This window comes from Helicoverpa armigera, chromosome 13 (assembly GCF_030705265.1).
Source record: "Helicoverpa armigera isolate CAAS_96S chromosome 13, ASM3070526v1, whole genome shotgun sequence".
Lineage (NCBI taxonomy): Eukaryota > Metazoa > Arthropoda > Insecta > Lepidoptera > Noctuidae > Helicoverpa > Helicoverpa armigera.
This window is the reverse complement of record NC_087132.1, coordinates 12,012,859-12,030,534: the sequence shown is the minus strand read 5'-3', so window position 1 is coordinate 12,030,534 and position 17,676 is coordinate 12,012,859. Positions and strand designations below refer to the sequence as shown.

General features: G+C 36.8%; 1 protein-coding gene across 1 annotated transcript in view; it reads left to right on the top strand.

Annotated features, from left to right (window-relative positions):
* The window catches only part of LOC110375983 (uncharacterized), a 46,217-nt gene extending 28,744 nt beyond the window's left edge, over window positions 1-17,473 (top strand). The window contains exons 2-4 of the mRNA XM_021334297.3: window positions 15,073-15,198; window positions 15,626-15,796; window positions 15,908-17,473. Coding sequence (XP_021189972.2) covers window positions 15,073-15,198; window positions 15,626-15,796; window positions 15,908-17,119 — 1,509 coding nt within the window. The 3' untranslated portion in view covers window positions 17,120-17,473. The remainder of the gene's footprint in view (window positions 1-15,072; window positions 15,199-15,625; window positions 15,797-15,907) is intronic.
* Window positions 17,474-17,676: the final 203 nt, after the last annotated feature.

Here is a 17,676-nt window from a genome sequence, read left to right as displayed (position 1 = left end):
GGTAGTCACTTTTCTGATATAATTAGACATTAATCAATATAAAACTCAACATTAAGTCTTAGGAAAACAATCACCTCATAAGATACAAATCAGATTGCTAATACTTATCAATAAGAACTTACAGATAGACAGATTTAAAATGCTAATCCATAATTAAATCAAACGATGTTTAATTCAACACCAACGTTATCTGTAACCATATAAAACAGCTGTTAAATAGTTAAATAATTAAGCAGGCAAGTTCAAGATGTGGTCCTCTGGCGGTCAGTGAAACCGTTGGCTTTCTAAGACTTGAGACGCATGCGCAATGGCCGATGTGCGCGGACGCAGAGAAAGCGAGAGTGATCTAGCTTATTGACTTGTCATGTTAGAGTGTGTACAGTATGTAGGTAGGTAGTATTAAACTGGTGTAGTGATTGAAATGTTGACAGTAGTTTGATGTAGGTGTCAAAATATTTCATCTTGACAAAAGACAGATGGACAGTTTTGACAATAAAGTCAAACCAGTGGCTTTTTGACCTCTTCAACCCAGTCATTCTGGTAACCAGATATCCCTTGGTAAGGCCGGTTGTCAGACTTTCTGGACTAGTTCTTACTACCCGTAAAGGCTGCTTCCGTGTAGTATAATTGCCACCTAGGACCAAACAATTTATCATAACATCTGAAAACAATTTTAAAAATTAAAAGGAATCTTCCACCTTCTGCAAACACCAAGTTCCGTATCAAACAACACACAAACCCATAAACAACTGTCTTACCAATAAAAACACACATATCAGACAAATTATCCCACATTATGTACATGCGCAAGAGTGCTAACACTGCTATATAATGGTCACCGCGCCATTACGCGTGTCGTACATAACCAATGAGTTACGCGTCTGCGCACGACATGTCCGACAAGTGCGCTGGAACTGGATTGTTATGGAAGTAGCTGGAAAAATATGGTAATTTTATGCATGTAAAATTGGATTAAAGGTAAAGACGGATTGAATGGTTTTTTTATAACTTTGTTAGTCTAGGAGATTAAATGGGGAAATTCGGGGTGCTTAAACCTGGCTTAAAGCTTCTTAGACTATCATTCGATAGGTGTCATTTTTATTTTATGTTAGAGCTCACCTGGTTAATTTGAGAAAACTCAAGTCCAAGTTCACCGACCATGGAAAAAAAACGTCAGTTTTCTTAAAACAACTGTTCAATATACATTTTCAAATTCAATTTTCAAAGTTAAGAAAAACGGACGTTTATGTTGTCACTTAACTTTGGCCTAAGATTCTGTTTGTATAAAATGTATATCCCACACTATAAGAAGAATATATTTTGTATCAAATCGATAAACGTTACATGGACTTATTAATATAACTTAAGTAACCAATTACCAGAAATGACTTCTAATCATCAATAAAGCTTTTAACCAAAAATCCTTCAGGTTACCCTTTACCCATTTACCCTAAAAGGGGTAATTTCTACGATCGTGCACAATATTGTCATTGAACCGACTGCTGCAAGTTAATCGTGTTCGTAATAGCTTGATCGTGTGTTACGGTCTAACAATTGTCAGAACTCAAGTCAGAACTATGTTAAGTGCTTCGATTTCCGATAGCAATTAGACAATTGTCTATGGTTTAATGAAGGGTTGTTGTGAATGTTTGTTTGACCGCGAGCCATTCTCTTTCATTGTTCTTAGTTAGTTTAACTGAGATTTTAACTGTGGAGTTAGGTTTAATTTTAAAATGTTACTTACCTACTAACAATGCGTACTTACATTCAATTATTATTTTTTAATACTAGAAATAACTTTAAGTTTACTTTTTTGCAGCTTGTTTTTTTTTATTCAATGCCTAGTTTTATTTAATAACTTCAGCAAAACTAACGGGTTTTCCTTTCTCAATTAATCCATTAAAATATAAAAAAGTTTCTTCTTTCTTTCTCAAACAGTGCTCGAGGAAAAAATATCATCAACACGTACTAGTTTATTTATTCTCAACTTACAAGAACATGATCATTACTTTATGTAACAACTCAACACAAAGAAAATAAGAAAAAAAAAGTTTAAAATTACACCTTTTTTAATGACGCACATGCAACAGCCTAGAATGTCGAAAGTATCAGAAATTGTCATTTGATTACATCTATTTGTATGTACCATCTATTTGTATGTCGTTTGTACCTTTCACGGTGCACTCTTGCATCTGTCGACACTGCAAATTGCTAGCTCTGTGGTAGCAATGTGTTGGGATATTGTGGGTCATCGATGTTTTGTTGGTGTCTTAACAGTGTTTTCTTCTGATGTGTTGTGTGTCTTATGACGCTAGATTTTGTGCTGTTGACATGTTTGTAAATGGGAGTACGCTTGCTCCCCATTTTGTTGAATACAATGTATACATACATTATATTCTATGGGCTAATGGAAATACCATAATTTTAATAACATAGCGAGTCTCCGAAACTACTGAACCGATTTGAAAAAACTGTAGAAAACTATCTCCAGGTATATAGGACATATTCTATATTTTATCCGGGTAAGGGAAGAATTTTCCACGCGACGCGGCGACGCGAGTGAAACCTCGAGAAACAGCTAGTGTGAAATAAATGACTAGTGAAATTCGGGTATTTTAGATACGTCTTAACTATTAAACTTTTTGAAAACTACAATTTTGTACCTATATCGTAATTAATTTGTAGCTGACTCACATTCCTCACATTACAGTCAATGAAAAAGCATTTCCTACTTTTCATAACGGTACAAAACTACCAAACCGGCCTATTGTTTGCAAAAAAACTAACCGAATCTGCATAACTGTCGGCACTCGGCCGTTAAATGAGCCGTGAAGTTACTAAGCATTAATATTCACTTACATAAGCATATTACATAGCATTACATACCGTATGAGTTACATTTTGTCCTAGTTTTACTTAAAATTTGCTCATTAAACTTGTTGTACCTACCTACTGTAAATTATACGCGGAGAAATTGTTACATAGCTCCAACTATTTATGATTTATATGTGAGTCTGTAGAAAAATACGTAATTTATAATATTCTCGTTATTGTCATAAAGAATTGTGTTTGGATGATATAGCATGTTATGGAAACTGATATTATGAGAATTATGAATAAATGTCAATTGGAATGGCATCCAAAACTAAATAAGACTTTTTCAAAATGGCACTAGGTTCACACAGAAACCTTATTTAGATACAAAAGTAGATATGGAAAAATAAAATCTATAAATACTGTTTTAATGAGTTTACCATGAATAATGAGTTTCATTTCATGGTATGGAATTCAGATTCTTAACATTATCACTTTGACGAAATATTTTCGAATTATTTTCAGCCGTAGTTATCAGCTGCGTTAACATTCTAGCTTTTCTATTTAACCCCAGATGTAATTGAGTAGTCTAATCGCTACAATAAGCGAAAAACAATACGATAAACGAACAAGATAATTTATCTCGACAAGACAACATAATTTCTGCACAGCTGTGTTCACTTCCAGAACGGTTGGGAAGTAATTATAAGATTATAAACAGTTTTATATCTTTCACGCTCTGGTTGGTACTTAATGAGTGTTGGTCTACATTCCACGCGGGCTAAACATAGCCTTATTTTGTAAAGTTTTTATAGCTTTAAATTAGTTGCTATTTGTTTTGTTGCTTGCCGTTTACTGCGGTTCCACTCGTGTCCCGAGGAAATTACTTTCCGCATTTGGATAAAAGGTAGCCTATGTCCTTTCTCAGAGTCTACTCAATTATGTGTACTAATTTTCATTCATTAGTTTTCGCATGAAGGCTCGATAGATAGACAGAGCTACTTTCGCATTTATGAAACAGGATATTATAGTGTTACAAACATTTGTACGAGTCGTTGATCCTACAGAGGCTTACGTTAAACCTCCAACTCGCCATTCAGAAGAAATAACTTAGCAAGAGCTTTTAAGACCTTGAAATGACCATCATGACTTTCTTGACCTACTAATAGATACACTTATTTCAAATTCAATTACATTCTTTAATTCCTATCTATTTTTTATCACACTTAATTCAATGGTAAGATCTAGATTCCCCACTGCGCACAGAATACCAGGGCATCAGCAGTCGATGGGAGATAAGATGAATGAGTGCCTCAATGACTCACTAGGGACACGGACATCGTGACTTATGTACCGGTACTACATAATTACTTGTTAAGTAAGCCACGACCGAGTGCAGCCGGGGGACGGAGCGATGTGACGAAATTAGAGCGGACTGCAGATTTGAATGATGATAAACCTTTTTGGTGTTCCTTATGAGGGCGGTTGCGTGTTGTTTTTTTTTAGCTTTCTATTTTTGAAGATTATGAATTTATGGTATTAGGCAGTCAGTGCTTGATCTTGATGTTGTATGAAGGGGAAAAAGTACTGGTTGATCTATGATAATCCTACGTATAGGCGGTCTAGTAGGTGCTCATTATGTATTACCTTTATTGATATTTGCAAATATACGTATCTTTATCTTTATGATAGGGAACGGTTATTATTGTTGTGTGTCAAATTGGCGTAGGTTTTATATTTTGAACCTCGATTAGTCCATTTCTTATAAATTTAGTATTCGAGCTTGAAATTACTTGAATTTACAATAATCGATGAATCAATTTCCTACTATCAATATGCTAGTAAAAAGTATTAGGTATTTCAAACTAGTTTATATTCAGAAAATAAACAAAAAAAGGTTTTGTTTATTTTTAAACCTGTTGTGGAGGTCAAGAGCTATTTAATTTAAATAAACAACTCGTTAGTCACACTTTCACAGTCGTTTGATTATTCGATCGAATTTATTATTGTGCTTTAATGATATAACTACTTGTTGCATTTTTTGTAAACAAATTAAAATAGCATAAAGCACCTAATGTACCTCTAGTTTTGTCCATTATCTGTCACAGGAAATTTTCCTAAAATTATGGCATTCTGTGGATCACAGATAAAGGTTTAATATTTTTGAAATATTATAAATGCCTAAGTAACTCTGTCTGTCTATTAGGCTTTCACGCCGAAACTATGGAACGGATTAAAATGAGGCAGGCACCTATAGATAGTCTAAGAGCCTGAGGAAAGACATAGACTACTTTTTATCAAGAACCGCAGGGCAACTAGTCTTAAGTATTAGTAAGCTAAACACGCACCTACAAGATCAACAAATTCAGCTCAATCTCTGCCCACCATCCAACGTGAACGTCTAACGAGCCATTATTAACTAAGTTCAACATTGCGACACATACTTAAGGACAATACGCACTGGTTCCTTTCTAACGGCGACGCGCGTCGTATCGATTACATGCCCTTAATGTACGCACACGGCAAACTTTTAGTCGGCCGATAGTTTGTTTACGCTCTTAAATCAGTGTGAAGATGAATGGTAGTACCTACGCACATTACAAACATTAGCCGTCTTACCACAAAAACTTTTAAACGTCAGTTTAAGGCTTGTCTAAAACAATGACAGATTATGACGTTGACATATGGTTTATTTTGCAGCCACAATTTTTTTAGACAAGTGTAAAACAGACGTTTAAGTTTTTGTAGTAAGGCCATAGGTATTTAGCTGTATTAAACCAACTGAAAACTTTGTTTGGAATTTGATTATCTTAACAAAAAAAAAAATACCAACCGTCGGGGCAACTGTCTATCGACTGTTAGTTAAGTATTTTTAAGAAAATCGATTACTATCTTTTCAGTCGGTCCAATACAAGCTAAATACCTGATCTTTGTAATACCTAAGCGTACTACCATTCATCTTCAAACTTATTTATGACCCCAAAATAATCGGCCGACTAAAAGTTTGCAGTGTGTGTACTCTTAATGTGATGGAACTTATACCATGATTTATATAGCTTTGATGGGAAAAAACTAGTTTAAGCTAGTTATCAAGTGTGGGAAATATTGGTTGGTGTAATTCTGTGCGATCGTACGTACTTGTTTGATGTTTGTGAGAGGTATTGTGAACAAGATATACAGTATGTGTTATAAGTATTCATTAAATTATTTGTTTCTCACTGTTTCAATCGCATCCCGAAGGAACTATATACTTTTAATTCTGGATAATGTAGTGAAAGATTATACTTCTACGATGTCATTAAAAATATGAGGGAATATCCTTAAAATTGTAGGTTTTTCCGTAACTTAATTAATCTTTTAAGATTTTTCGAAGTTTGGCTTTCAGAAATAAGTAAGTTTTTTTTTCATCTACACTATCTTTCAGTTAAGGATACTTTTGCGATACATACTGAAGGTACATACATATGCTCTAGGTAAATTAATTAGAACCTTTTTCTTTTACGTCTCATATATTGCCAATTACAAAACAATAGAAAATCAATTGTGCTTCGACACACAACGGCTTAAATAACGTTTAGTAACATGCGAATTAAAAAGGACTATCATCGCAACATTATCCTAACAGACACAATTTAACTTTTTTATACCAACACAATAGTTGTCTATTCATACAGCTCTATTTAATATTACAGCCGCGTAACACACTTTCGCTACGTTAAGTAACTGAGTTCTATACGACATTTCAATGTGGTCCGCTTTTCTAAACATGGCGATGTTTTTATTGTACCCTCGGGGGCGTAATCGTAGTATGTACGTGTTAGTGAGTACAGTTGTGGACATTGATGGTTGAACCATTTTGGTAGCTTTGCAATTTTGTAGTGTCGTATTTGTGAGGTGACGTGATTAAACATGATCTCCAATTAATCACAAACAACACAAACAGAAATTCACTTATTTTTTATGCCTATAAAGGTCTAAGGGTCTAATTATTGGACTTTGACAAAGTTTTGATTGTGATGAGCTGTCAAAGATAAATCTTTTATGCTGATCTTTCAAGTAAAGATTCATATTCATTTTTTTTATTTGCATTAACTAAACGTAGGTATGAGTAAAATACGATTGCGAGCACTGACAAGGGGCTCAACTATTGGTGTCCGCGACTGTACAAGTGTACATTTTTATCGATATCTTGCGTAATAGTAGATATTATTATTATTGCGTTCATTGTAATAATTTATATGGTTGAATGGTTCTGTAAAATTGATGGCAGATTAGGCTATTTCACCTCTTGTTAGTAGATAGAATTTTTACAAAAATATTTTGTAATTGGTACTTTGTTTGCCTGAAAGATCATAAACCGGTCAAGCTTGATATTAATATTTTGTAAAAGAAAAATTACTCTGTGTTAAGCCCAGTTACCTCAGAAATTTTCTAACGCCATGGCCGGAGAATCAAACCTTGGACAAATGCGTCAGGTCGTCAGATGTAAAATAACTAATTGAATAAATAGTAGGTTCAACCAGTTTCACTAGTTATCCTTGCAACTTTGAGGTCCCTACACACTATGGCGTAACATTTTCCATTATCATTGCTGGTCTATGACTCAGGACACATTTACATCGAGCAATTGATCATTTGTCACATTACTAGTTGTTTTAGGAATACTAAGATATATTAATGGAGTATTTAACTAAGAAATCAGCAATTCAATATAGTGCTTCTATACAGGGAGATACAAAATTTTGGCCAAACTTTCAGATTCAGTTGTAAAGATGGCCATAGTATTGTAAATTATCACTTTCTCACTACTTTGCATTAATGCGAAATTAACTCAGTCTGTTTGCCGGGTGTTCAAGCCGAAACTAATGAACAGGTTTTTAATGAAGTTATGTACACAGATAGTCTACACCTTTTCTAAGCGTGCTGTTTCGATATTTGTTTTCTTTCATAAAAATAGAAGTAACTTATTTCCTCACTTTTCTAAACATTTATAATTGAAAGTTTTATTTCAGTGGTCATGCAGGCAACTGTACCACTGATATATACATTTTTAACATAAAATCCAAGTAAATAGATTGCAACATACCTCGTCTGATTTGTGATTTAATTTTAACAACATCCATAATTAAGTGATTTAACATTAATTAATTATAATGTTCGGCATAAACTTAGAAGTTGTTATCAGCTATTAATATTAATTGCGTTGTAAACTAAATTATTTTATACTAACGATGTGATAATTACATATATTACGGTGCCTTATAGAGCCTAGTAGGTAGGTACGCGAAAATTATGGGTTTGTATTTATATTTTTAAATGACTTTTATTTTATTTATTCTTTTAAGATTCCTGAACAATAACTGCACTCCTTGACAAACCTGGAAAAGCTTCTTAACTTTTTCCACGGTTCAACCTATATTGACAAATAAATTGACGCGAAACTGGTTCAGCCGTTTTCGCATAACTTTGCCAATTCACACTACGCAAAATATCTTTCTTTAAACACCGCTACGATTTGCATATCATAAAAAAAAAACAATACAGGAAGAATTTACATTTTCTCATACATATATCTATTAAGATAACATCCCACAAGAATAGACATTAAAATATTCACAGTAACACAATGACACTTTCACGGTAATCGCTTCATAGTTTAGAAGGAAAAAACCGGCCAAGTACGAGTCGAACTCGCACTCGTAGGGTTCCGTACCGTCCAGACTAATATTCACGGATATCGAGCAAAAAAATCACGTTTGTTGTATGGGAGCCCCCCGAAATATTCATTTTATTCTAGTTTTCAGTTGTTATAGCGGCAACAGAAATACATCATCTGTGAAAATTTCAACTCTCTATCACGGTTCATGAGATACAGCCTGGTGACAGACGGACGGACGGACAGAGGAGCGAAAACAATAGGGTCCCGTTTTACCCTTTGGGTACGGAACCCTAAAAATAGGCGTAAAACGTAATCTGACATGAGTTGGACAATTGCCTACTTTTACTGCTATAGTTTAGCTTTCACCATGGGGCTTACCCATGATGTAATGGGCGAGTCTATTGCGTGGCTGCTAACTATGGATTGGTAGTGACGGTTACCCGATAGTTTGAGTTGGTAGGTGTTTATTGGGTTCAGGATTTAGGCTCAGGATTGATAAGTAACTTGTAGGTAACTATAAGATAAGGTTAGCAACACAGCCTGTATTAATAACGAGCTAGGAGGTCCATCTAAGCACCACTTTGTGTCGCTTTAGACGAAGTCTGTTAAAATACGGATCGAGACAAATACTTTCAAGCGTGCGTATATTTATTGAAATGCGTGTGAATTAAGAAGCTCCTCTTCTTTGGAAATCAGGTACATGAATCTACAACGAACTTACTTATCAGAAACGAAAAAAAACTTGCGAAAAAGTCAATACTTAACGTTTTACTTAGATAAGAGGGTATTTTTATTCAGGATTTCGTAAAAGCCTCGCATTACACCTTCTGTTTACACATCCTGAAACCATAGTTTAACCAGTACAAAAGTACCACCAATTTCATTACTCACGCTGCGGTGAGCACGTCTCCAAGGAAAATTAGGACAAGCCAATTTAGTTAGCCCTTTTTTGGCGCTCAGTAATATCTGGCTAATTTGTGAGAAACATTCGTTTGCCTAATAAAGTTAGTCTAATTGAGCTGTGGTGCGACTACTGATTGGAGCCTTTAAATATGAGAAATACTTTGGAACTTCGCTAATTTAAGTTGTTATAGTAATTATAATGTTATTTAATTCAATTAAAAGAGATGTAATTATGTTACTATAATATTATAAACGGGTAAAATTTATAAGTTTGTATGTAGGGGGTAATCTAAGGAACCGCTGCACAGTGGTTTCATTAGAACAAGCTAGCTAGACAAAATTATTTATTGGGGTATTTTGCTTCGTATGGCTCTATTATGATATTCTAATGCGGTTGTAGCACCAAATACCCAAATAAAAAGAGGTAGGGAGGGTCACGTGCACCAAAAAAACAAAAAATGACAAAAGATATTTCGTTTATGACGGACAATTAAAAGACAACAATAAATAAAATTAACAATAGTCATAAAATACTCAACTACTCATAGCCTAGCTACTAATTACACAATGGGACACTATTAGTACTTTTTATCAATATTTTTTAAACTAATAATAAAGTTAGATAAGGTACACATTTTTATAAATTGACTAGCTGTTGCCCGCGACTTCGTCTGCGTGGGCAATATAGAATTTCCAATTTCGTTTATTTAATCGATCATTGCTCAACCCCTGTGGGTGATAGCGTGATAATATATAGCCTATGTGTTGAACCGGCCTCCAGGTAATAGTCATGCAAAATTTGATTTAAATCCATGCAGTACTTTTTGAGATTATCCGGGACAAACATACAGACAAACAGATAAACAGACATACAGACAAAAATTCTAAAAACTACATATTTGGGTTCAGAATCGATCATGGATCACCCCCCAAGTATTCTTTTAAAAAAATATTCAATGTACAGTTTTGACTTTCCTATCATTTTATTATATGTATAGATTAGTACAATATTATTTAGAGCTCTACTGATATTTTTATAAAAACTACTATGACTTACACTAGCACTTATATTTACAGAAGGAGGAGGGGGGGGCGTTTTTTTTGACGTTCGAAAAGTGCTGTTTTGCAGCCAAGTTTGAATAAATGAGTTTTGATTTTGATTATGACTGGAACTTCCATAGCACCCCCATTTGCTTATAAGGGATAGTGATGAACCAGGAGTTACAGATTTTAAAACTTCACACTGTGCACAAATTAGACGTTCAGCAGTTTTATTTAAAACCGAAGTTGAATATCTGCCCGCGTTTCGTTTATAAAAATCTGTTCCTCAGGAGGGTAACATACAATTTTTGCCTGCCTAACACTATAAAATGATGGGAATACCTGATGTCCTGCTCTCATGCTCCATTTCCTTATTTGTTTATATGAGTGGCTTGTAGATTCGGCATCTACGTAATATGCCAAAGCCTCTTCCTTTGACAAACATCTCGATTCTTCGCGTACACCCACACTTGCTTTCATTATTTGGCACTTTTCAGGACTTTGACTTGCATCTTTAATCACAGAAGTTCCGATGTCCACTACTAACTGGTTTACATCCCGTGTTTCAAGAAGGTCGTCCACGCGCCTCCTTTTCGTTTTTTCACTAGCTTCAGAATCCACCGATGGGCGCACAGAAACCGAAGTCTTACTTGATGATGATGGTGCTGAGTAGTAGATGGATACTCTGAACGTAAAATCACCAGATAAACACTCAGAATTCTTAGTCAAAAAACGATCGCGACGCTTTCCAGAACTTTCCCATTTCTCTACAAATTTGGATGACAATCTTCCAATTGTCATTTAAATTTCCCGCGCAGATGCTTCCGTGATATTCCCAAGATCACGTTTCATCGATAGAAAGTCATATAGTCTACTATTACGATACTCTTTGGGATGTTTCTGCCATTCATCAAAAAACTCCATTTTTGAGACAGAATGACAAAGTTGCACTCAAATGCGCGGATCAAAATGAGTAAAATATAAAAGCTAACAGATATGGCTGCAATACATATCATTTTCAGCCCGGGTACATAAGGGTACAAGTACTTTCTAGTCCAATTAATTCAGAAAATTGACCAAAAATAACATACTCTTTAAAACTCTAGGTATTTAAAAAACAGTGCGGTGAAAGTATATCTATTTTCTAAATAGAATTGAAAAGTACATACCTTTTACTTGAAGATCCATCACTAACACTTTTCAAAAAACTTAAACTCAATGTCATATGTTGTTACTTCGATAAGCGCAAAAATGCAAGTAATAAGTAATTTTTTACCTCTTCTCTTGTATACTACCCTCATTATCTTACCAGCAGTTGACATTGAAGCAAAACAATTCTTAGAATTGGGACATGCATTTATGTGGCTCTAGGCTCATGTAATAAATTCCAGGAAATTCAACAGTGACTTTTGTCTAGCTAGCTTGTTCTAATGAAAACACAGTGCGCTGGTCGGATTTCCAAAGTCTTTCACTGATACATAGCTACAATATTCCTAAGTGCCATAGGCTATATTTTATCCCGGTACGGACAGTTCCCACGGGACGCGCACGAAAAACGGCTAGTGTCTAATATTCGCATAAGTGACAGAAATTAACATGTGTGTATCTATGAGGAAATGTATCAATTTCCAGTGCGGCGTGGTGTCCCTACTGCAAGTGGGTCGGTATGCTGGCTGTTTTGTAATTAACCGCTGTTACGACAATTGTTACATGCTGTCGTAATTACGTGTTATTGAATTACGGAGCGAAGTATTCAGACCCTAATTTTGCACATGAATAGTGGTCTGATTTGTGTTTGATGTATGATTTTAATGTTCTGATTTATTTTCATAGCGACCCATTTTGTAGTTTTTAATGATTATTTTTCCGACCCAAATATCGACCAATAGAATTGCACCATTCGACGTCACGTGGTACAACCTACATGGTATTATACTGAAAATTTTTTGAATATTTTCTCTGGTCGTTGCTACGTCAAACTGACAGGTTGTGGCCGACATTTGGGACGGAAAAATAATCTCCCGAATACCACACGAGCTTCATAATTATCTGGCATTTCCCTCAAGGTTCCCTGCAAACAAATAAAGTCGTCAAGTTTTTCAGGAAAAATCACTCGCGCTTCGCGCTCGTTATTTTTTAACCTGAAAAACTTGACTCCTTCATTTGTTTGCAACGAACCTATCGGAAAATACCCGATAATTTTGAAGCTCTTGTGGTATTATAAGTGATTATTTTTCCGACCCAAATATCGACCAATAGAATTGCACCATTCGACGTCACGTGGTACAACCTACATGGTATTATACTGATAATTTTTTTTGAATATTTTCTCTGGTCGTTGCTACGTCAAACTGACAGGTTGTGGCCGACATTTGGGACGGAAAAATAATCCCCCGAATACCACACGAGCTTCAAAATTATCTGGCATTTCCCTCAAGTTTCTGCAACAAATAGTCGTCAAGTTTTTCAGGAAAATCACTCGCGCTTCGCGCTCGTTATTTTTTAACCTGAAAAACTTGACTCCTTCATTTGTTTGCAACGAACCTATCGGGAAATACCCGATAATTTTGAAGCTCTTGTGGTATTATAAGTGAAAAATCATTCGACGTTACTCAGAACGAGTGTAGTTTTCCAAAAGTGAAAGATTTTTTTAAATCTATTCAGTAGTTTCAGAGCCTTAGGATACGGACAAACAAAAAAATTATTCCTCTTTGTCAAACTTATTTTAAGTTCTACTATAATTAACCATATGACTCTAGTTATTTAAATTTAAATACATGCAAATACTCTAAGTATAAAACGTCCTATTCATCTATACTTTTCTTTTCCTTCATTGTCACCACAGCTGGGCAGAAACTCGTTAACTACAACCTGCGCAGACGCATTATATAAGAGTTGAATGTCCGATGAGTCGCGTGTGGGTCATTATCATTACGAAGGGCTAAGGTCAATATAGTTATTATAATAATATGATGTTCGAGGTAATTGCCGTTTAAGTTTAAGCGTTTTTGTTGGAAGTCTGTATGTACATATTAAAATAGATTTTTGTTGTTATTTAAGTAGTTGCTTTTAGAATAAGTGGTTGCAAGTGTAATTGTGGAAATTAAGGGTCTAGGTTTGATTCCTGGGAGAGGAATTTTTTTTGAGACCTGAACTAAAAAAACTGCCTAAAAGTGGAAACAGTCCTGTAACAGGATTATTACTTGACATTCAGGTATTCATGATAACATGAAAGTTCAACACAACTGCTTACCAAATAAACAGAAGGGTGCTTTACGTGAAAAATTAATTCATAACATGGTAACTAACAGTCGTGGGTGCGACCTAAATAAATATGAGTAGCATCATAGCTCAACTGTAGTGGGTATTTAATACGTTAGGCGATATTACTTTTCTAGAAGCTCACCTTAAAACTGCAAGGTTAAACAATTCGTTACAATACTTGACCTATGTCTTCACGTATTTAGTTGAAAATATTTGCGATAAATGCTGATTTTGAGCAATATCGTTATAATTAGTTCCGCCAATATTAGCGTTTATAGTAGAAATATGATTACAAAATATGCAACTGTATGTGCTAACATTTTTCATGGACGCGGATATCTGCTTGAATGGAAATCACTTATTTGAGTTAATTAGTTGAAATACTGTTTTTAACACTTGGTTTATAATGAGTTATAGTAGTGTTAATTAATTGTATTTAGTTTGGTAAGCGGTAGTTTCCTAAAAAAATAAAACTCTTTAATATATTCAAAGTATTTGGTTTTACAAATAGAGCTTAAAGGTATATTAAGGACTTAATTTTAGACCTAGTTGACCTAACCAAAGCTCTAATCTTCTGAGCAATATTGTAAAATAGAAGATTATAAAAAAGTGTCTTGTCAAAGTCTTGTAAAAGTGTGATTATAATATTTGAAAATAAATAATTTGATTTATAGTAAAATGAACTTTATAAACCTGAGATTAACTCAATGTTAATTACTTTTACCACATCATGAAACCTATTAGTCACATGTCAGGTATGTACAGCCTGCAACAAAATAGACACACATTACTTAAACTTTCTGTATGTAGTAGCTGACGAAACTTAGGAGATGGATTGTACGAGGAGCCTTGGATTTAATTTCGTTGGTCTATTTCGAAATATAGGAAGCTACTTTATTTAATAGATGCGTCTAAGTGTTTTTTTTTTTATTTAAAATTTATTAAAACGTATTCAATATTTTTAAATTAAATGCAGATTTTAATCATGTTCATTTATTATCACAAATTAAACAAGTCTAAACGAGGTCTAATAAGATGAATATTTTTACTGTCGTTTATTCATTCGTCGGTTTTTTATTTTATTTTTGACGTCAACGCTAGCTCATGGTGTGTTCCATTACCAAAAATCTATGTTCAAATTAACATAGACTGTACCTACCAACATTAGGAAACAATCCAAGAGATTTTCAACATTTTAACTAATTTACATATTTACACTAGTTTCCACCAGTTTAATCTTTAATCCTGGTTCTAAGCAACATCCCACCCCCTTTACAATCATATTTCTTTTACATAAGCATATATAGGTATATACGGAGTAGAAGATAGATAAATACATTAAGCCTATCTCCATATGAATCACAGCCCTAACAGCTACCTTTTACTTCCAGATGCTATGCGTACTCCTGAGCGTGACCCTGGCGTCGGGAGCTCGTCCGCGGCCGAGGCTGCAGCAGCAGATACAGGATGACTACGACTATGAACCTCAAGCTCAGGAACGCGCCGCTGGAGACCAGGTAAGAATCAACTCCTTGATATGAAGGCTTTACTCCGGGGTGGTCCATATAATTAGCCTAATGTAAACCTGAATAAAAAAAACTGGTTTAGTGCTGGATAAAGCTTTTATGTTTACACGTAGAAAATCTGATTATTCTGCCATCTTTTCGAGTGCGCTGCAGGTATAATCCCCTAGCAACCCGAGAGTTAGATCTAATATAAGTCTGCCATGCATTCTGATCCTTCTAGTGGTAATTTTAATCAAATATGAACGAATCTAACAAAATCATTCACAGTCAGTAGATTCATAAGGCATTCATCAGGTTGCCATACATCAGTATCATGTATCCGTATTTTTCAAAACAAATTCCTTATGTCATCAAAGTCAACAACGAAAAATCGGCAAGTTTAATCTTCCAAAACTAACGCTAAACTATCCATTTCCAGGTGGTGCTAGTAGCAGCGGATTCATACGACGGTCTATACCGCGCTTCAGACCGATTGGACGACGAGTACGAGCCACGAGCCCTGCAGCGCCAGCCCGCACGGCTGAAGCAGCCGCAGCTCCAGGAGGGGCCCAAGCAGCCGCCCGTGCAGACCATCAGGAACTACAACAAGGTAATAAAAATCCCCTAAATATCATCCGAATAAACTGAAGTTTGTAAGGGTAATATTTGAAATAAATAATACAACAGATTCCATAACTTAATGATGTTTCCCATTTTCCAGGTCAATGATGATGGTAGTTTCACCTTCGGCTACGAGGCTGCCGACGGCTCCTTCAAGGAAGAAACGCGAGGCACTGACTGCGTAGTCCGCGGCAAGTACGGCTACGTAGACCCTGACGGCAACAAGCGAGAGTTCACCTACGTCTCCGGCAACCCTTGCGACCCCAACAAGCCTGATGAGGAGGAACCCGAAGCTCCCGCCCCTGACTCCGCAGAACGCGATGACCCCGAACCTAACTACCCCAGACGACCAGTGGCGGCTCCTCGGCCCACGACACCACGACCCCCCACGACCTTCTTCCAGAACGACTTCAGCGATGCTGATGAAGACGAAGCCGAAGAGGAGCAACTACAGCATATCAGACAGAGGGTAGTCCAGCGCCCGCAGCCGGCCAGAAGGCCCGCATACCAGGCTCAGCCCATTGCTATTACGCCCCGACCTCTGCAAGTGACTTCTCCCAGGACTCTGCCCCCGGCGACTACATTCAGGCCTCAGCTCGTCCAAGTGACCGCTAAGCCCCAGATTCAGTACAGCCCTCAGCCTAACTACTCGCCATCTCCCGCTCCGGCTGTCATCACCACCGCTGCCCCTGCCAGGCCAGGCCAGATTGACTTTGCTGCTGAGTTCGCTAAATTCCACCGTGAGAACCAACAACTGCAGTCGACTACATCTGCTGGAGCCAACCCTACAAAGGCCACTTCCATCGCTGCACCCGCTCCTAGCGGCAACCCTCTGTACTCCACCGAGCTGGTCTACGACCCATCAAGTGGCTCATACAACACCCAACTGTACCAGACCCTGCCACAGACTAAGGGAGAGCTGAACTTGAACCAGAGACTGCAGCCTTACGTCGCCACTCAGCAACAGCAACCCAGGCCGTTCGTGCCCTCTCCTCAGCTGCCATTAGTGCCGACTGCCTCCTCCGGGCCCCTGTACAGACACCAGCTGCAGAACACTCAGCAAGTGTACCAGAGGCAGCAGGCTGAGAACCAGTTCCAGAACTCTCAGCAATTGTTCGCTCAGCAACAACAGCTGCAACAGAGTCAACTGCAGAGGGATCGCGCGGCGGCTCGGGCGCAGGCGCAGAGGCTGCAGGTGTCATCGCAGGCGCAGGAGGGTCCCGCGCAGTTCTACTACGTGGCGCCGCGCGGAGAGTCCGCGTCCTCCGGCCAGATCGACGCCTTCCTCAGAGGGCACGGCATCCAGTTCTAGTGCCACAGCTGCAGCTGAGCTAGTTAATCGCTATCGACCAGTCAGCAACTCTCCAGGAAAGGCCATAAGCAATGTACAAGACTCCGATTGGTCGAATAGTATAATCGAGTGCGAAAGTGTGTATGTTTATATCTAGTGTTTATGGACGGACAGTGGTGGTCTCCGTGTACATAATACGCTGTGTCTAATCAGTACCTTAATGTAATTAGTAGATAGTGTTATAAGTTTAAAGTAAATAATATTGTAACGTGTGTGACTTTCGTGCGTGACAGTCCCCGACGCGCGTTATTGTAAAAACTTACAAATGATCATTTGTAACATTTTTGTTTAAATAATAAATTATATTTTTTATAACATTTGTTGTATTTATTTATTGCATGTTGTGGTACTGTTATTTAGTTGTTACAACACACCGCCGCTCACTGGAGCGAGGCTTGAAGGTGAAGGATTCGTAAATAAGTAAAAAACTACGAAACGCATTAGTTGGCAGCTTACTGTTCTCATAATAACTGCATAACAGAAAAGTCTAGACAAACCCTTTGTGTAGAACTCATCTA